General features: G+C 38.2%; 1 protein-coding gene across 3 annotated transcripts in view; it reads right to left on the minus strand.

Moving 5' to 3' along the window:
- NEBL (nebulette) overlaps window positions 1–26,643 on the minus strand; it is a 349,181-nt gene that overhangs the window by 91,913 nt on the left and 230,625 nt on the right. Inside the window, exons 1-5 of one of the 3 annotated variants that reach the window (XM_057731782.1) lie at window positions 19,514–19,594; window positions 19,349–19,420; window positions 10,580–10,684; window positions 8,460–8,570; window positions 2,412–2,522 (exon numbers count right to left, since the gene is read on the minus strand). The exons of the other annotated variants lie outside the window; for them this stretch is intronic. Of the exons in view, the coding sequence (XP_057587765.1) occupies window positions 2,412–2,522; window positions 8,460–8,570; window positions 10,580–10,684; window positions 19,349–19,420; window positions 19,514–19,594 (480 nt within the window). Of the gene's footprint in view, window positions 1–2,411; window positions 2,523–8,459; window positions 8,571–10,579; window positions 10,685–19,348; window positions 19,421–19,513; window positions 19,595–26,643 lie in introns of those variants that run through there. 3 annotated transcript variants of the gene reach the window in all.

Raw genomic sequence — 26,643 nt, forward strand, 5'->3', positions numbered from 1 at the left:
AACTCTCAGTTATTCAGAGGTGGAAATTCAATTGGCCCATCAGAAAGAATCCCACCCTCCTTCACCCTGCTTATCCACATCTCCAAAGGTATGAGGGACAGCAAGTTTCTGAAAGAAAAACGATTCCATTTGGCCCACTGATGTGTGTTCTAATAAAACATCTGACCAGAAAAGAGGCAGAAATTAAAAGCTTTGAACTGTAATTGTCCTAGTTTCTTGGTTCTCTAGCATTTATCAGAAAGCTGACCTGATTTTGGTGGAAACATAAAAAGATAAGCAGAGATGCTGACATGCATTGTTTCTAGGTAAATTAGATGCACATGTGACAATACATTTTATTTTAAAGTCGTTAATAGGCATAGTGCAAAGTGACATTCCACAATATGAAAAGGTGATTCTATTAGTTAAATTCTCTGCAAATGAATTTTCTTTTACTGAAGTCTTACAGGAAACAGTTTTGTCTTTCACAGAGACACTGTAGCCTCACCTGCTGAACCAAGAGACGTACTTGCTTTCCTGTGGTTTTCAAGACCCACGTTTAAATTCCATATCGCAGGGACAACAAATGTATTATTCTAAGCGACTTGACTCTAGGAGAATATCAACTACTTCACAGGTAGAATACAAATATCATTCTCACTTTAAATCTGAGTAAATAGTCTTAAACACTTTCTAAATCCTATTATATGTACAAACTTTGCATGTAAAGGTTGAGCCGAGCAGGCACAGGAGTGTAAGTAAATACATCCTTCTCCCATAAGTACACAGTATTGAATGCAGGAGAAAGAGGCTTTATACTCTATTCCCTCAATCCCTCAATCAAAGACCTTTTAAAAGAAAGGCAGAGTTGAAATAATAACCTCAGCTCTATGATAAGGAACTTCTGTATTTGAATTTCACTGAATTATAGAGTTAGAAAGGGTCTCCCGAGAATCTGTGTAATGCCAGCCACCTCTCCAGAACACCAGGACCACCCTCTAACCCATGCCGTTTATGGGAATTCAAAGTTTCTTCGGCTCAAAACAGTGGAAGCTCGGGGTCTCAGTTTTTCTTTCCTGCAAGGGCCATGGATCCACTGATATGAATTCCAAGGGTGACTTATTTGCCCTACCTTTTAAACATTTCATTTAAAATCCTGACCAATAACTAGTGACCTTTAAGAGGGAGGCTGCAGGGTATAACAAAAAGGGTGGACTTGGGAGTTTGATTCTTTAGTCTTGTTTTCTTCATCTACAAAATGGGAATCAGTACCTGGATTTTGTGAGAACTGGAAATGATCAAAGTCTTGGCACAGTTCCTCCTGCGCAGCAGTGCTCGCTAAGTGGTAGCTGTTAGGATTATGACAGTCATTCTGTAAGCAGAAGTTCTTACAAAGCCTCCTGGTAAAATGGCCTTGCTGGTAATTACAGACATGTAGCTTCTCCATCTCTTATCAATCTTAAACCATCTTAGAAAAGCACTTTTGGTACTGGCATGTGTTTACACACTTGAATTAAAATGTAAAACCTCACTCCGTTTTTACTTAAGAGTTTAACATCAGGTAACTGTTGCCATCCTACAAAGAGACACTGCACAGCTGGGGCTCTGGAGGCACCGAGGCAGCAAAGCACTGTTCAGTAAGAGAACTAAGTGGTTGGCGCAGAGCCCATGTGAGACGACAAAGATGTTTCAGGTACTTTTCAAAGAAAGGGAATTTCTTGACCCAATGAAGGCAAACGCTTTACCTTAACTGATTCTAACCCATAAAGAACCTGACGAACAGTTCCTACAGTCCTTCTGGAAAGCAAAGAATTCATTATAAGGAGACAAATAAACTCCCACTGAAATTTTAGGAAGAAATATTTTTCTAGGCCCCTAAGACAGTAGTGGTAATTGAGTAAACACATGAAAGTTCTGATGTACTTGGTACCTTATAGCCAAAGAAGAAATGTGTTTTCTACAGGCTTGTCTCCCTTCTCTTGGCTTCTGCTTCTAAGCTGGCCATTACACATCTATTGCTTTCCTACAACTCTTGGGTCTTCAGTGTGACAATCTGCCCCCCACACTCATTCCAAAAGAAACCACAGTGGCCTACAATCTCGCTACCAACCCGGTTCTTCCGCATTTCTACACTGTAAACCACGGGAGTATTGCCATCGAGTCAAGGAAGTTCCAGGAAATGCTGTTAGAAACCCCATTTTCCAGGTCTGCAAGTGCCTGACGTTGTAAATGCATTCTACAAGGTTCTAACAACCAATGACAGAATAATTCAGATGTGCTTCTGAATGAACACTGGGGCATAAACATAGAAGAAACTTTAAAGCCCTCTGTGAACAGGAGTGTTGTAACATTTAAAGTGCAGCAACATACCCACTAGCCCTGATGTGAGTAACTACCGTTTTCCAGAAACTCATGAGGAAGGGGTTGCTTACGTTACTCTGGTGCTTATTGACCTCCATGGCGTGTCTGATCTCGGGCGGCTCCTTCATGTGGGCATAATCTGAGAACCCTTTGGCAGCATCGTGCTTCTGCTTGTAGGCAATCTTCAGGAAAACACAAATAACTGTTACTTTCATGTACAGCTGTCTGAAATTACTTACCTTTTAAATTTCAGTGTTTTGTTAGGATTTTACATAGTTGAATACCACCACTCATGGTCAAATCTGTCTAAGCTTCTATAACAAAATAATATCCATAATAGTTTAATCTTTGTGCTTCTGTTGAGACTTCTAACTCTTCGTCATTTGTTTCAAAAGTCTTTGTCCACACACTGAGATTCCCACTCATATCCATCTAGCTTAAATCTCAGCTACGGTTTTCGGACTCTTCCACATCCAACAGGTTTTAGGGTCATAAATGTTCAAGGCTTAAAGCCTGGGAAAGCAAACGACAAAACTAGGGAAATGACTGGATATTTAAAAGGGAGTTGTTCACTTTTTAATTGATGGTTATGATTTTTATGGAGGCACAGCTATAACAGAATATAAACCTTATTAAAAGCCCTAACCTGTGGGAGGAAATATGACAAAATTCTCACATGTGTCAAGCCTTGTTCGCTGTTAGGCAAATAAGCATCATAGCAATGCCATCCATCACCACCATTAAATCAGTCCCACACTGAGACGAAGAGAAGGCATGAGGATAATCAGAAGTACTTCAGAAGTAGAAGTAACCAAACTCAACAACAGAGTTAGAAATTAAAGGGACTTCCCTGGTGGCGTAGTGGTTAAGAATCTGCCTGCCAATGCAGGGGACACGGGTTCAAGCCCTGGGCCGGGAAGATCCCACATGCTGCAGAGCTACTAAGCCCATGCGCCACAACTACTAAGCCTGCTCTCTAGAGCCCACGAGCCACAACTATTGAGCCCGTGTGCCACAACTACTGAAGCCCACGTGCCTAGAGCCTGTGCTCCGCAACAAAAGAAGCCACTGCAATGAGAAACCCATGCACCGCAACAAAGAGTAGCCCCAGCTCTCTGCAACTAGAGAAAGCCTGCGTGCAGCAACAAAGACCCAACAAATAAATAAATAAGTAAATAAATTTATCAAAAAAAAAAAGAAACTAAAGAAGATCTGTAAGACAGCAAATTACCCCCTTACTCTTAGTCATTTCCTATATTATCCTATTTATTTCCTTCACAAGTTTAAATTACTCAGTTTAATTTTTGTAAAATGACTTATTTTCTGTCTTCTCTTACTAGAACATAACTGTCTAGTTCACTAAATGCTCAGAACCCAGAAGAGTGCCTGATAAACTGCAATAAATATTTGCTCAGTGAGTGAATAAATAAATGACTAAATGGATGAGAATTAAATAAGAATACATTAATGAATTATTTTTAAATCAATTTAAAATATATATTAAAAGTTTAATAAGGTATTAAATGGAATTGGAACTCCCTGGCACAGAATTAAGGCAACTTAAAAAAGAAAAACTAGAACAGTGGTCACCAAGAACAAAACAAGATCTAATTTTTAATGAAAGAATACAGTTACATTTAAGGAAAAACTTTTTACCAACATGAGCTCCTTGAGAGCTATGTCCATATCTTACACATCTTTTAATATCCTGTGCCAGTTATAATGAATGACACAGAACATAAATGCAATAGATGTTTAGTGAATGGGTGGATAAATGAGTTTATTAAACATTCTCATGAGCTTAAACTCCTCGGAAGTTTTAATAAGTGGAATTAACCACCCACTTAACTTAGATAATATACTTGTCTAAAGGATGAAAGTGATAATTACAAAAATAAAAGCACCCAATTCTATCAAAAAAAAAGGGAAAGTCATCTAGTACAACTATCAATGTTCAAATCCCTTCTCTGGCTCTCCTACTGAGCTTTTCTTAAAAACTTCCAGTGAAAGAGAACTAAACCTGGGTATAACAGTCTCTCAGTTTTAAAGGTTCTGATACAAAGTTCCTCCTTTAATAAAACTCAAATCTATCTCCCCAGAGCTGCATCCAGGGAAGAATCTAGTTCATAGGACAGAACTCCAAACGTGGGAACACAGCTGCCAGTGGCTTCCATTCCCTGGACCTGTCTGCACAGAGTAAGGTGCTGAATCCCTGTATACTCTAAATGCTCTCTGAAGTACAATTCCAACTTTTCCACCTCTTTCTTAAGGTGTCCACAATATCCCAGATACAGCCTGACCTATCCTAATTAGAATTGTTCCATTTCATCTAGGTCATCAACTCTAATGTGCTTTATGCTATTACTGCATCCGTAGATCACACAGTTTTCCTTTTGATTACTATGTTGAGATTTCTGTCAACTAATGCCCCTAAGTCTTGTTCAGTCCTGCAGAGCCCTGTTCCCGCCTCTGGTTGAATATCAGGCCTCGCACACAGCACCTCATGTTGTTCCAGGGATAATTCATCTAGCTAGAGTCTGTCCGTTGATTTGATACATCAGGATATCTAATTCTAATGAACACATCTTTTGGATTTTCACCAATTAATTATGTTAAACAGGAAACCCATTAAGAACCTCCATTCAGGCTGAGAAAGTCCATTATCTCAGTTCCATTACATTCTATATTATAACCTGGGGGGAGGAAGGAGGAGTTTAATGGGTGGCCAAGTCTCTCAAGCCAAGAAACAACTTCTATGACATCTGCTATAAGTAAAAAGAACTAGCCTACGCCTGTCTCCGTTTTGCTGGATGCCTGGTTGACTTTGTGGTTTGACTGTGGTACTTGTGAACTTATAAGCATGACCAATACCACCGATCATTTTGCGGGTTATCCTAGAAGTGGGTCATCAAGCACGATGTTAAAAAGCACTCTTCCTTAAACAGGCTGCATAATGTTCTACTTGCCGCATTTACATAGTCATTTCATTTATAGTGGCTCCTAAGCACCACCTTAGAATTAGGATTACATCAAGTTGGAGGCAGCTGAAATTTAATTTATCATATTAATTTTCATCCTTAAAATAGCTAATGGAAAATTACGTCAAGCTCATAAATTTGCAGATAAATTTGATTTCTTAGGATTTGTCATTATTGTGTGGCATGTTCCTAGGTTAATACTGTTTTCTTCACACCTTGTGAATTAAGGTTGCATGGCACTAGACACCTAGCTAGTGGAAGATACTTGCAATAGTCATACAAATTATATGTAAATATGTTTATGCAAGTAATATATACATTTATCTTAAATATTCCATCTTATATGTTTGTAACTCATATATACATATAAAAGATGTACACATATTTCTGATTTACTGTATATTTCATAATTACTATATAGGTAAATGTACTTTTAATCCCATAATGCAGGCAGCCTGAAGCTCCTGAAACAGGACCTTGTGGCCACTATAGATAAAAACATAAGCTCTCATAAATCTCAGTTCAAATGTGTGAGTAGCCTGTATCCTTCCTGTGATAAGGGATTATTTAGCCTCCATGTGAGACAGCTCTGGTGAGAAGGGTCTCACCACTTCACAGCACAGCCCATCCATTTCCAGAAACTTTCTTTGTGATCTTTGTTTGTAAAATTTTTAATGAGAGTTATCTAACAAATGGCCTCCTAAAATCTCCACATCTCTCTCTCTCCTTCTCTTTTTTTTAAGGCATTTCTTCCTATCAGTCACTCTCTACAGAGTATTAATGTAGCTAACTTCACCTTATCACTCTAGTTTGAATGTAAGCATCTGAGAATGTTTGCAAATTCATTTTAAGATAACATTTAGTTCCAATGTCAAAAGTTTAGGACACTTTTCATTAGAACCTGGAACATGATTAAATTTTAGAATTTGCCTAATACTCTGCTTCAGGTTGCCACAAATCTCATACCATTTGGAAACACTAAAAGGTTAGTTTTTTAATTATCACAGATACTATCAAATAATTCTACTTTCTTGCCTATCATTACCAGGTAAGCTCTGAGAAGTGCAATTTTAACAACAGTAAAATAGATTTATGTAAATCTAAAGAGATGTTATTACAATTACATAAATCTTTGAAATAAGATACCTTCTTCGGAATCCAGGTTTTTCCTTTCTAACAAGTTCAATGACTAATTACAACACTGGGCAGTGCAGCTCCCTGAGAGCACACATATATCTTTCCTAGGGTGCATACTCTACTATGGAATAATACATGTTAACAATGTAAGTGATAACCTAGTCTGGAGAAAAAAGAGGTAGATTCCAAAACATACAATATGGATTATTTTTCTCGTTAAGATCTATGTGCACATATTTGTGTACTATAGACATGTTTATGCCATAAAAACTTGAGAAAAGTTGTGTGCTTCCAAAGCAATTATGGATGTCAATATCTGAAAATCTTACCTTCCCAAGTAAGTATAAAAATAAGAAAAGATTGTTTCTTTTCTTTATTGCATGGTTGTTGCTTAGTATTATTATTATTATTGCATAAGTGTTGTCAAACATCAAGTGTAATGATTTGCTTTATAAAGTAGTCCATATGATTAGCAAGTGGCTGGATTATCAGATGCTGGCAGGAAATAACGGGGGCATATTAGTCATGGTCACCCATGCGGAACCCTGACATGTATTTTTAGCCTCATGTTGCACAGCTGAGATTAGCTTACTGCCAAGCTGGGTACACGGTGGACATTTAAATTTGTGATAATGAAGTACTTAAAGATATTCTGCAAAGGATAACTATACTTGGTATTGTTCAAGAGTAATCTATTTTCAGACTATTTTAAAATTATCTATGTAGCCTCTACTTAAACAGATTCTGGAGAAAGAAGTAAACTTGTTTAATAAGCAAAAGAGGGGGAGAAATAGTAAGAAAGAGGTGGTAACGGGTATAGTTAAGAACCCAGACTCTGGAGCCAATCTATTCATGTTCATGTGCTGGTTCTGCCACCTATTAGCTGTGTGACCTTGGGCAAGTTAACTAACCTCTCTGTGCTTCAGTTTCCACATCTCCAAAATGAGGATATCTCATGGAGTTGTGAGGATTAAATGTTATCAATATATGTGAAATGCACAGAATAGTTATGTGACACATAGTAAGCATTTCTATGTATTTATTATTATTAACCAAAAATGTAACATGAAAAATAGAAACTATGTAAAAGAAAACACTTCCTTAGAAAGGAAATCAATACATTGAACAAAAATCCATTTTACAAGTGTTTACGAATATTCCCTGTATACCAGGGACTGTTCTAAGCACAGAGGCGGAGCAGGGAACAAGACAGGTGAGGCCCCTGCTCTTTTAGGAATTAATAAATTAACTAGAAACAAAACAAAAAAATCAGATCGTGCTATGAAGAAAACAAAGCAATAATATGAGTGAGAAAGAAGCGAAATATTCTATCTTGAAATTCTGTTTTAAGAAACACAAAAGATTAAATGCATTAAGGATTCCTTCTGTGTTGATGTCCTTATAAAGGGAAAATTACTCCTAAACTCTTGCGGATTCAAAATGAGTTTACGTGACAGGTCAGTTCATCTGTAACTTGCAATCACTAAAATGTCCATTTCCACCTGGTGAAGGTTCTTTTTTGGTAGCCTGAGATATTCCAAGTGAAAAACACCACTCATGGAAAAGAACTTCAGGGACCACTTTTCTAACTGATGGAGCACAGACCTGTGGATCCTGAATTTAACCATTAATTCTTTATGCGACTTTTTAATAAGCTACTGGAATGTTTCCCACTTAGAGATCACAAGTTAAATCGAAGACTAGTTTAATATCTGCTATAAGACTGTAATCTAAGTAAACTGTCTAAATAAGATTCAAATTTGCCCTGTGAGTAGTGGTGAATGAGACTAGGAAAAACAGCATCATGTAACTGACATACTGGCAGGTCCTCGTCATTATCTGTGATTCCACCAGTGACTGCTGACAGCACATGAATTGGGTGCTTCCAACTTTTCACTCTGTATTTAATATCTAAGATAAACAACACTTTTAAAAATGCTAAGCAATCTGTATTAGGTATATGTTTGATCTGCATAATTCCATAACAATTTAGGAAAACCGCACCTCACTCTGTAGCTGTGTAACTTCTCTTGCAAAGACACTGTCAATTGTGGCTGGCATCTGTTTATAAAGAGAATTGGAAAGGTCCGCCTTAATGGTGCCTTTGTATTTTGCCTAGGGGAAAAGAAAGAAAAGGAAAAAAATGAATATTTCTTTGTTTTTGTACAGTGAATATTGAAAGAGAATAAAAAGTACTTTCTTCAGAAACCGAATCAATTAAAAAATATAAAGTCCATTTTAATCTTAGATACTGAACCTGATGAACATATATGAAGAAAGATAAACAAATCCAATTTATCATGGTAAAAGCTTTCAATGAAACGTGCAAGAGAATAACGACTGGGAAAGGGGGGTTGAGGGATGGGGGAAAAGGGTGAAGGGAGTCAAGAGGTACAAACTTCCAGTCATAAAATAAATACATGGGGACATGAGGTCCAGCATGGTGACTATAATTAATAATACTGTACTGCATATTTGAAAGTTACCAAGAGAGTAAACCTGAAAATTAATCACCACAAGGGAAAAAAGAAAGAAAGAAGATGTGTGACTTTGTATGGTGACAGAAGTTAACTAGACTTAGCGTGGTGATCCTTTCACAGTGCATACAAATATCGAATCATGTACACCATACACCTGAAACTAATAAAATGTTCTATGTCAATTACATCTCAAATTAAAATTTTTAATTAAATCAATTTGGTAAAAAATGTCTATTTTTCTATTTAAACCCATGTGCATTTCTCAAAGTAAATCTATTTGTGTGTATTGACAATTTCATATGTTTGATCAGCAAAGAACAATGAGACATTTTAGTTGTTCCGGGAAACACAAGTCATTGGAATTTACAGTCTAGAACCTGAACGCAAAGGGCAGCGTTCTTTTATTCAAGTCTTCTTAACTCCTTCCACCACAATGGTGGGGGTGCAGGGGGTGCTTTTTTGCTGTTTTTGCACCTTCCCACATGCACTCTGCAGTGCCTCTAAGTGATCTCAGTCATTACTCATAAAGAGAGACACTCCTTCACTATTTACTCTTGGGAAGATTAAGTTCAAAGGAACATAACAGATTGCCTTCTTCCTTTTTTTTTTTTTTTTTGCTCTGCAGTTGACTTCTTCAAGAAAAAGAATCAATTAATAATTAAGAACACCAAGCATTTCTCTGCACAGCAGAACTATAGCTAACACAAATAAACAAAACCGTGGTTTGGCCCACTCTGTCCACATATCTCTGATGCTACTCCCATGTGCAGCTAGATTTGAGTGTTGATTTATTGAGCATATAGGCTGTGCAAGTCTTGTGCTCCCATAAATCTTCGGATTTTTGGTACTTAAAAAGAAAATTTACCGATTTTCTTCAAAATGTTTTCATGTTGGCAGAAATAATCCCGAGAATATCATGTTGATCTTTTTCCAACATAACTTACGAAACACTAGAGGTCAGTCATTTACAACACTATCTAATCATCTTCCTTTCAAGTTTATCTCTTCAAAATGATCTATTCACAGACACCAGCAATGCCTCATCATAGAAATTACTGTTAACATTGTGCTTTATAAGACAACGTAAGTTGCAGTTCTAAATGCTCTCAGAAAAAGACTATATGATTTTTCAGCTGGAAAATGAACACAGTGCATTTCTCACTCTATGGTTTAATAATAGGTATCTCTGTTGAACTGCTCCTACTCAAAAATACTTCAAACTGACTTAAAGTTACTTACCAAAGATACCACATTTTATGGAATCTGCTGTTAAGTTTCACTTATTTTTAAAATGATATTGAATCATTTATGTCTAATAAATCTGTTAAGAAATAAAATATTGGAACTTCTAAAACTATTTTGCCAGTATTTTCTATTGAATAAAAATATCCCTTTTTAAGAGTAACTTTATGTAAATACTCTTAGAGTCAAAATAGACATATATAATAAAGTATATCAACAACAGATAATAAAATTTATTAGTTTATATGAGTTAACTGACATAATGCACAGAATTACATAATTATACAGATATTACCTACCTTCAGTGGTGTTATCAAAAATATTATTCTCTAACGCACAGACTTATATCTACATAAATAGAAAAAGAAAATGCAAGCCATTTTGCAAGTCTGGATACCTTACCTCAGAAATAAAAGCACCAATATGTTTTACATGGTTTAGCATAGGCGTGTCAGTCACGAACGTACACTTGTCTTTAGACTTTTTATACTCTTCTTTATAATGGATCTAAAAGAGAGAATATTTTACATAAGGAGAAAGAAAAACAACTTTAATGCTCCTTTTTTGAACAGAAGAATTAACTTGAGAAAGCCTGTTTTCTGGAGTAAATTCTCCAATGTGGAATGATGCTCTAAACAAGCCACGTCAAATACACTGACATCCAGCCCAGAGCAGCAGAGGTGATGAGGCAAAGGAAGCAAAAGACTGCGCTTCACGTGCGCCGGGGTCCAGCTATTGTCAAGGATCATGCTTGTTGGCTGATGAGAACCTAGTGCACAGCACAGGGAACTCTACTCAGTGCTGTGGTGATCTAAACGGGCAGGAAATCCAAAAGAGAGGGGATATATGTATATGTATAGCTGATTCACTTTGCTGTACAGCAGAAACGAACACAACATTGTAAAGTAATTGTACTCCAATAAAAATTAAAAAATAAATAAATAAATCGACAAAAACCAACCAACCAACCAAACAAAAAAGGATCCTGTGGTTGGACCCACAGTTACTGTGGGTCCTGTTTGTCCAGCTTGTGCAGCGTAATTATTAAACATTCTCCATTTCATGTGTACGACTGTCCTAGTTTATTCTTACTTTTAAGCCACAGACCTCAACAGGTAAGCCTATGGTCAAACAGAAACACAGCTGCCCACCTCTAGGTTTAAAACAAGGAGTCCTCGGGACAGATGTGACCGATTAAGGAGAGGCCCAAATCACACAAATGGAGATTACTATTAGCATCGTTACCTGGACATGCTGGATTAGAGGAAGGGGCCTACATTATGGCCACACGGGGCTTCCTGTTACTAAGTGACTATGCTCAGAGCAAACTTACCCAAGTTACGAGCACCCAGAGGCCTCTCGAACCTCCTGCCCTGCCCCAAGCATAGAACCTACCCAGAGAGCCTGCCCCCTGCTGGAGACCACTGCAGAATGCCCCCTCGTGGTGGGCAGGCAGGGCAGCAAGACAAAGCCCAGAGAGGCTCGGCTGGGCAATGCTCAGTTCTCCTCTCCGACTCACCAGTGAAAGGAGTCACTCCTTTCCCCCTGCGGGGAGGCCACAATTACTCTGGTGGAAGATCCCGTGAGGACACATGAACCAAAAGAGGTCAGGAACCATGGAGAGGGACCTAAACTCATCCCACTGTCACAGTAACTGCCATCCAATCTGAAAACTGGGCAGGCAAAACTTACGACTAGTTGAGAGGAGGAAGGTAGTTTGCTAAAAGTTGTATCACTCTGTAACAAGGTCATCTTTACCCAAGACTGTAGATACTTAGGCTGAAAAAAATGTCCAAATTCAGATGATAAATTACATGGTCTCCCTAATTACAGCTTAAAAGTGAAGTTTAATTGTATACACTACCTAGTTCTTAAAGAACATGACTAATATTGATGTTACACTTTAACATGACACAGAGATCTTACCATATTCAAACCTGATTTGAGGGGCATTATTTGACCTGAGGTATAACCAGACACGAACATACTAAGTAACGTTCTCTTAAAATGCCGTCTTTCACGGCTGTGACTCAGATATCAGATGCTGACCACATTACACATTTGCTTTATTCATGAAGTCAACATTAGAACATATTTATTCTTATCTGAGCACTAAATTGCTTTTTTTTCTTCTTCTCGGAGATTAGCCATAATTTTAGGTCTCTGCAAATCACCCTCCTCAGTCACTAGTAATTAAACTGTTAATGGCAGTATGATATTGATAATGGCAGTATGATAATGGCAGTAGGCTATTTTGATCATAAGGAGAAAAAAAAAGGTATCTCTGTTATATGATTAAGCGTGAGAGAAAATGACCTATCATTAGGCTTAAGTTTGGCTCATTATTTTTTATCTTCCGTCACCATCTCTTCCCTCTCCCATTCACATTCTTCACTGCAATGGTATGTGCTGTGGCTACGGGCCTCCTGATAAGCTCCGACCTGAGCAGAATGTTCAGGACAGGAGCTCGGGATAAGGGTGAAGTATTTACTTCCTTTGCTATGCAGGCCAACAGTTCAGTCTTAAGTGTGCTCTCCATTCCTTTCTTTGGTCTTTATTTAACGGATACACACACACACAAGTATTATATGCTTATTGTCCCTCATGTTGTATTTCTAATGAATTTTACACTATGAGTGACAATAAGAAAATGACCTTAAATTTTTATATAAAGAATACCACATATTAATAGTCTTCTTATACCAGGAGAATAGGAAAAAAATATATGAACGGGAACTGCATCGATGACTGATACTAAATCTTAGGTAAAATAAAACTCACTGAGTAGACAGTCAATTCCTAATACAACCATGGCCCCATCTATTGGACAGATGGCCTATCCAATCCCTTTCTTTCCTAACAATAGAACTCAAATGTATTTATGGGGGTAGACACGCCCCTGCCCCAGCCCCGGAAGACAAATTGCTCTAAACCAGGCATGGTTTTCTCATTCCCCTTGGCCGGTGATTGGCCAGGGAGGACAGGTGCCCAGCTCTGGCCATGAGACATTCTTGGAAGTCTTCCCAGCGTTATTACTGGTGTAGTTGGTATAAAGGGAAAGACTTGCTGACACGGCCCTTTGACTCCTAGCTCTTCCACCTTTTGTCTTCTCCAACCACAGGGAAACAGCAGCAATGATGCCATCATAAGACAACAAGCCATCATACCAGTGATGACAGCGCGGAAGGGAAGGAGCCTGACATAGCATCAACACCGAACCCCCTACCTCCAGGATGCATATGTGCAAAAAATAGGCACCTATCTGTTAAGCCTCTGTGCTAGGGTTTTCCTGCTACGGGCAGCCATTTGCACTCACAACCAACACGCAATCCAAAGCGGGTGACTTAATGATCGATAAGATGCCCTAAATACTTACTTTCTGCTTTGACCTCACCCATTAAGCCCGCCATGTCTCAACTACAGTTAGAGTTAAATTAGTTGGGTGCGCTTCCTCCGCCTAGCCTAGTTTCTTTCACTTACTACGAGATCAGCTAATGGCTAAAAGTGGATGACAGATGTAGAAATGTTAGAGGACATTTCCTTTTATGAGCATTCTTCACCAAAAGGAGCTAAGAAGTCTTTTCACCAATGGAGCCACGCTGGCTAAATGCAGTGAACCCTGGAAGACAGAACTGCGGCTCCAGCCCTGTGTGTTAACTGGGGTGCTCAGAGCCAAGGCTGCTCGCCCAGGTTTCCTAACACTGTTGGAGCTTTCTCTGGAGGGGTAACCACGGAATTCCATGTTTTCAGCTTTGGAAGGGTTTACCCATAACAAACAATGTTCACTTGCCTGGAAAATGTTCTTTCTGCTGCCAGGCAAATGAACAGCCTAAAAAGGTTCGAATCAAAACACTGAGTCAGAGGCTTCGTGCAGATGTGGACTAACTTGCTCTGCAGAGACTCTTTATCCTAATTTACAAGAAACATACAAAGGGTCCCTTCTAACCTAGTGTTTTTTATGACCACCCTACAAAAGGCTCCCAGATCCATGATTCTGACTGTTCAGTGTAGTCAGTAGGTTTGATTTATTCAAGGAATTGATTAGATAGCTGAGTAACAGGACAAAATAACAGGGAGAGGATATCTGGGGAAATAAAAAGCATTACATGGTTAACAGAAAAATAAAAAAGCCTGCCTCAGAGGACCAGTGTCCTTCAAGATTGGAAAGTGACTTATGCAGAGGGAAACCCCACAGTCTGGGCAGAGCATGTGCGAAGCAGAAACTAGGTGAGACCAAAAAGAATCTTTTTTATTTTTAAATGCCTCATACCGATCCCCAAAATGAAGCCACCTGATCTAAAAAACAGACATCTCTTTCTATGGAGAATTCTAAACAGTGCAGGCCTCCCAGGACTTACCGCTAGGCCATTCTTATTTAACATTTTAATAAATTATCTGGCAGGGGCATGATCCAGCGAAAGCTGCGGGTCTGTTGATGACCCCACGCTCTCATGGAAAGAGAAATGGTAAACTCAAAGAGATGAACTGCGGAAGCTCTCAAAGGGCCGTGCGAGAGGGCGGAAAGCTACGGATTAGATCCTCACTGGCAAGGGAAAAATCATTCCAACTATTAAAAGAGGATGCGTCCTGCGCCATCAGCTACAAGTCAGAAGTGAGGACTGAAAAGAGCTGAGGAGGATGCCCTTGCTGAGTTTGACCGGACAGCTTTCTGCAGCCCCCAAGTCCAAGAAACTATCATCACAAAGCGGGCAGGAAACAGCGTCCTCCCCTGCTCATAATCACAGCCATCCACATCTGGATGCTGTGCACAGTTCTGGTTATTATATCCTGATAAAGACACATGGAAGCTAAAAGAGGTCCAGAGAGGGATGACGAGAATGATAAGGAAGGGGATGTAGAGAGACTGGTCCGTGAAGAGAAAACCATAAAACCACCCTTCTCATCTGAAAAATGGAGCAGAGTCCTGAGTGGCTACCAGTCAGGCCGGACCTAAACCTGAAGCTTTTCCCCCACCCCTGACTAGCCAGGTGGCCATGGACAAGCTACTCCATGCTGGGTTTCACTGCCTCTGACCTGAGGCTCATAGGACCCACGGCACTAGCTTGCTGTCACATGAAACACAGTCCTGCACGTGCAGTGCCTGGCACACAGCAGCAGAGAAAAGACATCATGGTGGCCACAGCGTGCGAGTCAGACAGACCTTGTTCCAAATCCTGGGTCAGTGGCTCACTAGCTGTGTGATTTGATCAAGAAAATGTGAGGCTGCTGCTTAAAGCTTCAAGATGTAGGACTCCACAAAGCAGGCGAACAAAACACCAAATTCACATGGTGACAGGCTGTGAACAGACCGCCTTCAAACAAACAAAAAGCCTCAGGTAAACACATGGATTCCCCCTTGGGATATAAAGGATTATAAAACAAAACTGAAGTCCTTGAAGGTTTGTCTTTAAGATTGAGACCAGGGCGAAGACTGGTGGACTAAATTAAATGTGAGCACGAACAGATGGGCACTATCGAGACGTAATAAAGATTCGACTGGAACTCCAACCTAACTCAATTCATCCTTTTTTATATTTGCTTTTAGCTACGTATTGACGCAATTTCAAATATACATTTTAGACAACCAGCTAGTCACGCAGACAATACAAGAGAGAAAAGAACGTCAAATTTAAGTTCGTCTGCTCCGTACGAAAACATTGATGACACCGGGAGTGAATGAGCAAGTTATTACTTAATAATACTATTTAACCACACTTCTAAAAAAACCAGAAATCTGATTTAGTCCCATACCTGAAGCCCTTCCAGAAAGGGTAAATTAAAATCTGGCTTTCAAATGATTGTACAAACTCTTCATTTTATTTTTTTTAGAAACAAAGAAAGTAATTGTCCAGACTGTTCATTGATAGATATAAAAATTCCAAAAATTAAACCAGTATCTCAATAGTATGGAATTCTCTTTAGAAACAAAGTGTAAACATGTACACAGATATAAACTAGGCCATAGTAATATGATCTACATATTCAAGTAGTACAGGCATTCTGCCATGCAATATAAACCTATAATAAACGGAAATTACTCCCATGTATTTGATTTCACATACATGAGAGTGGAATAACATGGCTTCTGCTTTTGCAAAATAAAGGCCATCGCTCCTCATCACAAGATTGGTTCTGAAGTCACTGAGAAATGATTTTATCCAAAACAACTCCAACAAACTCACCTACTAACTAAAGTTGCCACTCTAGTTTAATGGTTTACATAATATAATTTAGCTCAGCCACAAATACACTTTAAATAAAACATAACAACACTGGAAGAGGTACTATCTCCAGAGTTATGGACCTTAAGGTTTTCAATGGCGGCATTACTATTACTAATATTTGGGTAATACATACTAATAAAGCTAGGGGAAACTGCATGAAAGCTACAGTGAGAGGTAACACAGCACACTGGCTAAGAGAGAGGGCTTCATGTTCAAGTCCCACTCCCCACTGCTTAACTGTGTGACCCAGGCAAGTTACTTAACCTCTCTGAGCCTTCTTTTCTTCACCTCTAAGATGGGAAAATCAGAGACCCTACCTCACAAGCTGCACAATGCCTGGCACGTAGTGCTCAATAAATCTTAACTGTTGCTGCTATTCTTACCATTGTTGCTGTCATTATCATTTCATTATTATTACAGTTTACAAAGAACTTTCACATACAGTAGCTTATGACTATTATTAAGCAATGGCACAAAGAAATGCTCAATTTAAAATTTAAAAGACCTACATGTAAGGCCAGACGCTATAAAAATCCTAGAGGAAAACATAGGAAGGACACTCTTTGACATAAATCACAGCAAGATCATTTTTGACCCACCTCCTAGAGTAATGGAAATAAAAACAAAAATAAACAAGTGGGACCTAAAGAAACTTGAAAGCTTTTGCACTGCAAAGGAAATGATAAGCAAGATGAAAAGACAACCCTCAGAATGGGAGAAAATATTTGCAAACGAATCAACAGACAAAGGATTAATCTCCAAAATATATAAACAGTTCATCCAGCTCAATATCAAAAAAACAAACAACCCAATCAAACAATGGGCAGAAGACCTAAATAGGCATTTCTCCAAAGAAGACATACAGTTGGCCAAGAGGCACATGAAAAGCTGCTCAACGTCACTAAAGATTAGAGAAATGCAAATCAAAACTACAATAAGGCACCACCTCACACTGGTTAGAATGGGCATCATCAGAAAATCTACAAACAGTAAATGCTGGAGAGGGTGTGGAGAAAAGAGAACGCTCTTGCACTGTTGGTGGGAATGTAAATTGATACAACCACCACGGAGAACAGTATGGAGGTTCCTTAAAAAACTAAAAATGGAATTACCATATGACCCAGCAATCCCACTACTGGGCATATACCCAGAGAACACCATAATTCAAAAAGATACATGTTCATTGCAGCACTATTTACAATAGCCAGGTCATGGAGGCAACCTAAATGTCCCTCAACAGATGAAGGGATAAAAAAGATGTGGTACACATATACAATGGAATATTGCTCAGCCATAACAAGGAACGAAATTGGGACATTTTTAGAGACATGGATGGACCTACAGACTGTCATACAGAGTGAAGTTAGAAAGAGAAAAACAAATACCGTATATCAACGCATATATGCGAAATCTAAAAATATGCTACAGATCAACTGGTTTGCAAGGCAGATGTAGAGAACAAACATACGGATACTAAGGGGTGAAATCAGGGGGTGGGATGGGGGGGTGGGGGTGAGGTGGGGGTGAGGTTGGGGTGGGATGAATTGGGAGATTGGGATTGCCATATATACATTAATAATAAGAAAAAAAATCAAATTATACACTTTAAATATATGCAGTTTATTGTATGTCAATTATATCTCAATAAAATTCCTTAAAAAAAAACTTGAAAAAAATAAGTAAAATAAAATAAAATTTAATTACATTGCATGTCAAGTATACAGAAAGGGATCTTATTCCCACCATCCTTTGGCTCTTTCTGAGAAACCAGAAGGAAATACAGAATCATATATAAAATGTGATTGGACAGATACAAAATTAAGGTACAGAGGCAGCAGTTAATAACAGCTAGCATCTCTTGAGTACACACAATGCTCCCAACAATTTACTAAACACTTCAGATGTGTTACGATTTCTTAATCTTACTATTATAAATGCCACCCTTGAGAAACTGAGCCCAGCCAGCCTGCCCGGGGTTACTGTTAAACTGACTCAGGCAGGTTGACTTCAGAGGACAGACCGGCACATGACCATATGGCCCAGGACTGACTTCCTCTGCAAACAAACACTTGTAAAATATTCTGATCACTCTGCTTATCGACAACACCAGAAACAACCAGTTCTCTGCCCCACCTCTCTAAATAAGACAGATACCTGCTCGTGTTTCATGAGACATCTTTCCTGTGCACCAGCAACTCTCCTAGAACTATTCTGAAGATTATCTAAATTCTCACCCCAAGTGAAGAACACATTTCCCTGTGCTTCTACCATTCTACTTTACATATTTACTACAGACAGACAGGTAGATAAATATATAGATAGATATGGGTGAATTCCATAATTCTAGGATTCCCTTGAACTATATAACATAAACTGATCTCAGTTAACGAAAAAAGTCACAACAAAAATGCTCCTTTCACTAATATCAACATCACCATCTAGTTCAGGGTTCTCAACACGCAGTTCAGTAAGCCATGAATCCTTAACTGTGCATAAGTGTTATAAGCACATAGGTATACGCATGTTTCTGGTTTGGAAAACTACTGAATGCATCAGATTCCATAAAAGCTCCCCAAAATGCTAAAAATCATTCATTTAGATAGAGATCCTCTCAAAACAAATTACATCATTATACAAATTGCAAAAGGCTTTGGGTTCTCAATGGAGTATGTTCTGAAATCCAATGCTCTATGATATCATGCCAGAGTGACAGTGAAATTCAAGAAGGGACAAGATTCTGGCTTAAGAACACGGAGACCTGTCCCCTTCTCTTTGGGTGACCTTGGGAAAAATCACCTAAAATTTCTGGACTTAGTTCCATGATCTGGAAAATCACTGTGTTTTAAATAAATGGTTTCAGGGTTTTCTCCTCAGCTCTCTGATTCTGTGACATAACAGGGCCACACATGCAATGCAAAATCAGACAAAAATCACTGAAGCCACTCACATCACTAAAGAGTTTGGTGCATTTTCTGGCCAGTTCCATGCTCAGGTCTTCAATAACAGGCTTGAAGAATACCTGTTCAGAAAAAAAAAAAGGACAGGAAACATTTTTCTAACCTTCAACTTTAAGGAACAAACATCGTTCTTCAGCAAGTGCCTTCTCACCCACCTTATCGTCTTCATTTTCTTCTTCCCCTGTTTTTTCTTCTTCAGTTTCATCTTTTACATCCTTAAACACAGGGACCCTCATTTTTATTCTTTATATAATATATATGTATTTTTTTTAAATTCACTAGTGCAGCACTTTTTATATAGTACAGCAGCTTGAGATCTTGGCGTCTCTGTGTTCTGGCAGAAGTGACCTTGCCCAGGCCTCCTCCCTATTTAGCTCACACTTCACCCTCCTTATCACAGCTGGGTGTGAGTGGATGGAACAGGATCACTGAGGTTGACCAGGGCCAGCCTCACAAGCGGAAGTAATACTTTAACAGGCAAAATTCAGTTGTGGGAATGTTTAACGTCAACATCCTTTAAACTGGTTAAGAAATCCAAGAAAGACAATTTATTAATATTTCATGAATTCAATTCATTCATAAAATAGTTTGGAAAAGACAAAGATTCCGGGGGAACCACTCAGCTGTAACACTCAAGATAGCACAGTGCAGAGCCTATTACCTCAAAGATTCCTCAGCCCATCTAAATAAAGCTTGCCCTGGAATGTCAGGCATATCCCGGATTTGGCATGGGCCATCTGGATCATTCGAACTCATTTCATTAACCTAAATTAAATTTTTTATGAGGCATGTATGTACTTCTCCAGTCTAAAAAAAAAATTACCTTACATTAAAGGCTAGTAATTTATCATGAAAAGTCCTTTGAACCACTCCAAAGAATCTATTCTGAGTTAATAATGACAGTTAATCTTATATTGCTATTGTATTATTTTAATTGTAAACATCATTAAACATGAGAAGGTGCAGTTAACACAGGCTGATGTATCATTTAAGAATCCTAGAAACATCATTGTTTCAAAAAATAATTACCTTCTTTCAATTCTGCCCATTGTGTCAATCTTTACAAATTCACTACTTATTTGTGTATTTCTCAACGGGTAATATATGCTTGGAAACATTTGGAAAAATAAGCTATAACAATATTTATAATGTGGTATGTGTCATCGGTTATATAATTAAAAATATATTTCTCAGAATAAATCCTTTAATGTCAATCGAGGTAATTCTAAGACTATACAGCCCCATTTATCAATTTGGTTATTTAAATCCTAGGATGAATTAATATTTATAAAGCCACACATCAGTGTGGGACATAATAAAAAAAAAACCCTATGGTAAATAGTGAAACTAATGATATAAAATATAATTTTCATCAAAAAATATATCATTCTAGTAAGTCCTGAAACCACGTGTGTGATCTCAGTTGGAAGACCTTGGATTTGGGCTGGATTTGAGTCCCAGCCAACTGGGTTCAAGTCCTAATCTGAGGTGTGTGGTTTCAGTTTTAGCATCACATCAAATTGATTGAGAGAAATTAAATATATCAACAGCCATGAGCGGGACTTTCCTGGTGGCACAGTGCAGAAGACGCCGCGCTCTCAATGCAGGCGGCCTTGGTTTGATCCCTGGGCAGGGAAGTAGATCCCACATACCACAAGTAATAGTTCACACCCCACAACTTAAGATCCTGCATGCCACACCTAAAGATCCCATGTGGTGCAACTTTGACCTGGCAAAGCCAAATAAATATATAAATTTTTTCTTAAAAAGAAAAAAAAATCATTCTAGGTAGACAAGTATAATATTATTTTCTCTTGATATCCTATTTAGTTTTAAATTTTTTAATTTGCCTTGGCCTTGGCTAAAAGTTGTAAAAAAAAAAAAATTCTATACAGTCGTCATGTACAGATTATTTATCAAATTGTGTTCTATGAAGCTAAAGTTCCACAAATACTCTGGAGGGCAAAGAGGGGTTTCTTAAACAAACATGTTTGAGGAAACTTGTATACTAATCTCTGTCCCTGCCACTTAGAGATTCACATGGCATAAGGACACATTAGAAGCTCTGAGAAGACCCACAACCAAGAAAACTTTTAAGATTGCTGGGACTTTCCTGGTGGCACAGTGGTTAAGAATCCGCCTGCCAATACAGGGGACACAGGTTCAATCCCTGGTCCAGGAAGATCCCATACGCCACAGAGCAACTAAGCCTGCGCACCACAGCTGCTAAAGCCTGCACTCTAGAGCCCGCGAGCCACAACTACTGAGCCTTCGTGCCACGACTACTGAAGCCCTGTGGGCCTAGAACCCGTGCTTCATAAGAAGACAAGCCACTGCAATGAGAAGCCCATGCATCGTAACGAAGAGTAGCCCCCACTCACCACAACTAGAGAAAGCTCGAGTGTATAACAACAAAGACCCAACACAGCCATAAATAAATAAATAAAAGTTTTAAAAAAAGTTTGCTTAACCCAGCATTTCCCAAATACAAAAGCCCATTCACCTTATCTAATCTAACCTATCTACTACCTACCTACTTACATACCTACCTACCTATTTTTTATTGATATTCGATACTCCAGAAAACTAACATTCTTCTGTGAAGTATTACTTAGGGAAACATTGTTTTATTCTGAAAAAAACGTTGTGTTCTCTAAGAGTTGTTGACTGTTTCATGAAATGACTTTTTCATGAAAAACAGGCTAAGTTAATGGCATCACATGTCCTGCTTACCAGCAAAATGCCAAGAAGAAATGGTCTAAGGGTGCAGAAATTGGGAACCTTAACTTTAAAATCATAGTCATGTCATGCTGGTGCAGAGAATTCTACAAGGAAATTCTCTGTACGTTATATTTGTTCCATGAAGGAGCAGAATGTGTAGACTCTGCTTGTTTCCTTCAAGTCCTCTGCCAAAAGACTAGTCTAATATTCTATAGAAGCTCTATTACATTATCTTTATTGGGAAATAGGGAAGAGCATTTTCTATAAGCTTTTCTTGCAAACTTCTAAAAATGTAGGGAGGAAATCTTGCCAAAGCTGCCTCAGATGCACTGCCTGGCTAGTGTCTGAGGTGACAATACTTGCGATGCTCATGGTGACACCTCTTCCCCATGGTGAATTACCTTCATCAGACTCCAGTGGCCGGTGTTTTCTCATTTCCCATCATACAATAAATTCTTATTGTCTCCCCATTGTGCTGGAAGAAAATAATCTGTTGAGATTATGCACGAAAGTTTTGAAAGCAAAAACATACACCATATACAACGTGACCACAAATTTTCCATTTGAGATTTTAGAATCAGAATTTTAAAACTACAGGGGTCCTTAAGAAATCAATCCTATTAAAGCCCTCTCTCTCACAGAGGACAAAATTGAGGTCAAGAGAAATTAATTATTTGTCTTATTCACAAAGTTACTCAATGGAGCACCAGGACCAGAATTTAACTAGAGCCTTACACTCATTCATTCAAAGAAATGTGGTTATGCCAGGCACTGTGTTTGCTGTTAAAGATGCAATGGTGAGGAACTCCTTAATGGAGTGTTTGGCAAGCTAGATATGCTATTACTTCCGATTGAATACATCTTTTTTCTTTTCACCTGTAGGTAAAATATAAAATTCACGTAAAGTTTTTGCTAAAATATTGTAAGCCCTGAACTTTATCATGGCAAAGTTCTCTTGTCCATAGCACCAACATGTGACTTGGGGAATATGAAGAATCTGTTCTTCATGGATAGCTATCATGTTTCACAATTCCCCCATTATGCTCTTTTTTTTTCTTTTAACCATGTTCAATGTTGTACTTTAATACATATTTTCACCTTGGGGTGCCCAGAAGGGAAAATCTGTATAGTTGCTAATCCCTTTTCCTTACTGAGCATCTCATTTTTGTCTGCTTTTTACTTTCGTACTCTACCCATGGCCTGATTGAGAATGAGACCAAGGTAGGGATCACATTACCTACAGCTAGACCCCTTATTTCCACGTCTGGCTTCTGGCTCTCCCACATCCTCTAGGGCAAATTATTTAATCCCTCTCTGCCTCTAATTCTGCACTGTTAAGGAGAAAAACTGAATTGCCAGAAGTTAATAAAAGGAGAGCACCTGGGGGACTTCCCCCAGCGGTCTGGTGGTTAAGACTCCACCTTGCAATACAGGGGGTGCAGGTTCAATCCCTGGTTGGAGAACTAAGATCCCAAAGGCCATGCAGTGCAGCCCCCCCAAAAAAGAAAGCACCTAAAAAATAGGAAAGCCCCTTACAAAAACGAGAGTTTTCAACTATCGAATAAAAGGTACACAGTTCCAGGGTACACAGTTCCAGGGAAAGTACTTGATATGAAAGAATCTTCTCATTTGAAAGGGTAAATTCTATACCACTAATATGTTTTTAAAGGCCAGGAGGGTCTTATACAGCGTAAAAGCCCAAAGATAAGAGCTAACTTGTGTATTTGTAATACAGAAGTCTTCCATCTTTTTATAGTTTGATGTTTATGTGTAACCAAATGTATTTCTATGACAACTGTCCTGTCCTAGGGGGAGTTCAGGTCTCTGGGAACACCGTCTCTGGCCAAGGAAACAAGTCTATACCACCATCACAAGCCATGCAGTGCTTGACTGTCTTCATGTTCTTAACGTCGCATACAACAAGAATCTCTTGGATTTTGAGAAATGTTTCATATTTATTTCACTTTTTTTCTCCTTTCATTTCTCTACCGTGAGAGAAAATGTGTTCCTCCCCAACATGGTGATGAGTGACTTGCAAACAAAAATCCATAATAAGCAGTGGAAGTAGACTGAGATTCAGTTCTGTGTGAAGGAAAATTTACAGGGGTAAACTGAGTATTTCCATTTTAAAAATTAATTCAACATTTCTTATTAAAAAATATTTCCCCTAAATGGTAGATTAGAGAGAAATTAGTTCATCTCACTTGTTTGTCTGCCTTGGCAGTCTTTCCATGTACTCATTTTTAATTGCCTGGGTTTTTTGCCGTTATTGTTGTCTTGCTTTGTTTTTTGTTTGTTTGTTTGTTTATGACTATCCCCAGAAAGTTCTTGCTTCTCAGTTAAATCCCTGGTTATTTTACTTTTGCCTCATGTATTTCTTCATCGATTGGCATCTATCCAAAAGAGAACTTTACTAATAGATGAGGGAGAGAAATCGTTTCTTAAAACAAGAAATGTAAGCTCTCTAGGGCAATTTGTCTTCTTTATAAAAGAGTTCTGCTTATTATTAGCCCAATCTATTTTTACAATTAACATTCATTAAGCCTATCTTCACCTTTTTAATGGCTATTTCATTACTGTTTGTTAATTAGAAATCAAAAGAATACAAAGCAATCTGAATAATTGTCACCATTACCAATTTTGCCATTAAAATAAGATTTAATAGTGTTTTTTTGTATTCATACTCTATTTTCACAAATACAGATCTTACTAAAAAACGAAAGCCACACATCTAGACTGGTGCTGGAGAAGAAAAACAAGAAACAGAAAATAATTTTTGGCCCAACTATTTTTAGCTTGGAGGTGGTTGGGATGCCAAAATTTAAAATACTTATTCTTCTAAGTATATTGACAGGAGGAAAATAAAAAGGTCCTCTTATTCAGAGTCTACATTAATATAAGCATCCAGTGAACTGAAAGACTTTGGTTCAATTTGCTACTTACTTGAGATATTTGTTCCACGTTAATAACAGCAAAGCTAAAACCATAATCACTTCCCCAATCCTCTCCCACTGAGAGAAGCCCAATGTCTGAGTGGCCTCTGTGTGGTTTGTAATCAGAACCATAGAGTCAAGCACGAAAAAATAGTTTGGCTATTTCGAAAAGTATTCTTTTCCTAAAGTTTTGTGTGAGATGCATCAGGAAAAATTGTGAAAGACTTTGAAACTCGCCAAAAAAAAAAAAATTATACCATGTCTTATCTAGTGTTACCTTCTGGCTAATTTCGCCTTTTGCTGTCTTTGAACTACTTTATTACACCATAAATTGTTGAAAACTATAACAATGCTAATGATACTTTGGCCATACAAATGCAAATTAATTGTGCCCTGGGGAAAAGCAATTGATTATTGGCTTGTTGAGAGATCCTTTTGTATCTATCTGTAAATTCAATTCCACATTTACTTCTGGTTCTTCAAATTCACCTCTGAACCAACTGTAACATCTTACTGGTGCCCTCGTTAATTAATTAGTTAAAATCTTTGAAATGTGTTCCTTTTCTGTTTTATGAGAATCATAATTCCACCTTTCCTTAAGAAAATCCTTTGATTTCATTTCTTCCCTTTAATATTCAGCAAAAGTAAAAACTGAAAAGGTAATACTGGATAAAGCCCTATTCTCTGAATTGTGAACTATAGCTGTAAAAAATTTTTGGTGTTTATGACAATTAGCTTTTTGTTTTGTTGTTTTTTTTTTAAAGGTCTGATCTCACTTGACTATCGGCAAATGCCACATGTGTGCTTGTATATATGTACATTCACACGCAAAACACACACATATAACACACACATGCACTCAAGCAGAGTTAATTCATCACAGCTGCCACTTCCCTCTTGAAAAGCATACAAGGCTTCAATAAATGCAAAGACTTAATTACTCCTCACATCTGGAAAAACTTGAATATGAGAGTGGATTTATTGAAGAAGCTCTTCGCTTGACTGTCAACACCATATCAAGAGCCAGAGAGAGCCGGCTTGATCAGTGCTGGCAATTCTTTAACCCTTCAGAGATAGATGTTCTACCAATTAATTCATAACATGTCCTGCTCATATGATTTATGAATTTTATGAAAACACAGTAAATAATTTCCTAGTCATTTATGGGGAAAAGCTGTTTCTGTCATGTTTCCAGATGGGAAGAATCATATATTAAAATGTGGAAATAATGAGGAAGTCCTTACAGTCAAAGAAAAAGGGAAAGGCTTTGGAGTCGAAAAGCATATTGAAAACAGCCATTAGAACAATAACTTATGTAAACATATGTGAAACTCGACAATTCAGCCCTTTCTGGAGAAAGTGTAACAATGTATCCAAAATGCAAGTAAGGAGTTACATGAGCTCATAGCAAGAAGATTTAGCAGAAACCAAGGAATAAGCAGATATCCCCCCAGAGAGATTATTTAAACTGGAATTAGGCAAATAATGGGGTGTACGGAAGACATCCAAAGAACATTTGCAAAGACCCAGAGACAAGAGTTGGAGGAACCAAGAGTTCAGTGTCACTGGAGCATATAATGGGGAGAGATGAGGGCAACAGGGCACGCTCCATGAAGCAAATATATGGAAAT

The sequence above is a fragment of the Hippopotamus amphibius genome, chromosome 4 (assembly GCF_030028045.1).
Source record: "Hippopotamus amphibius kiboko isolate mHipAmp2 chromosome 4, mHipAmp2.hap2, whole genome shotgun sequence".
Taxonomy (NCBI): domain Eukaryota; kingdom Metazoa; phylum Chordata; class Mammalia; order Artiodactyla; family Hippopotamidae; genus Hippopotamus; species Hippopotamus amphibius.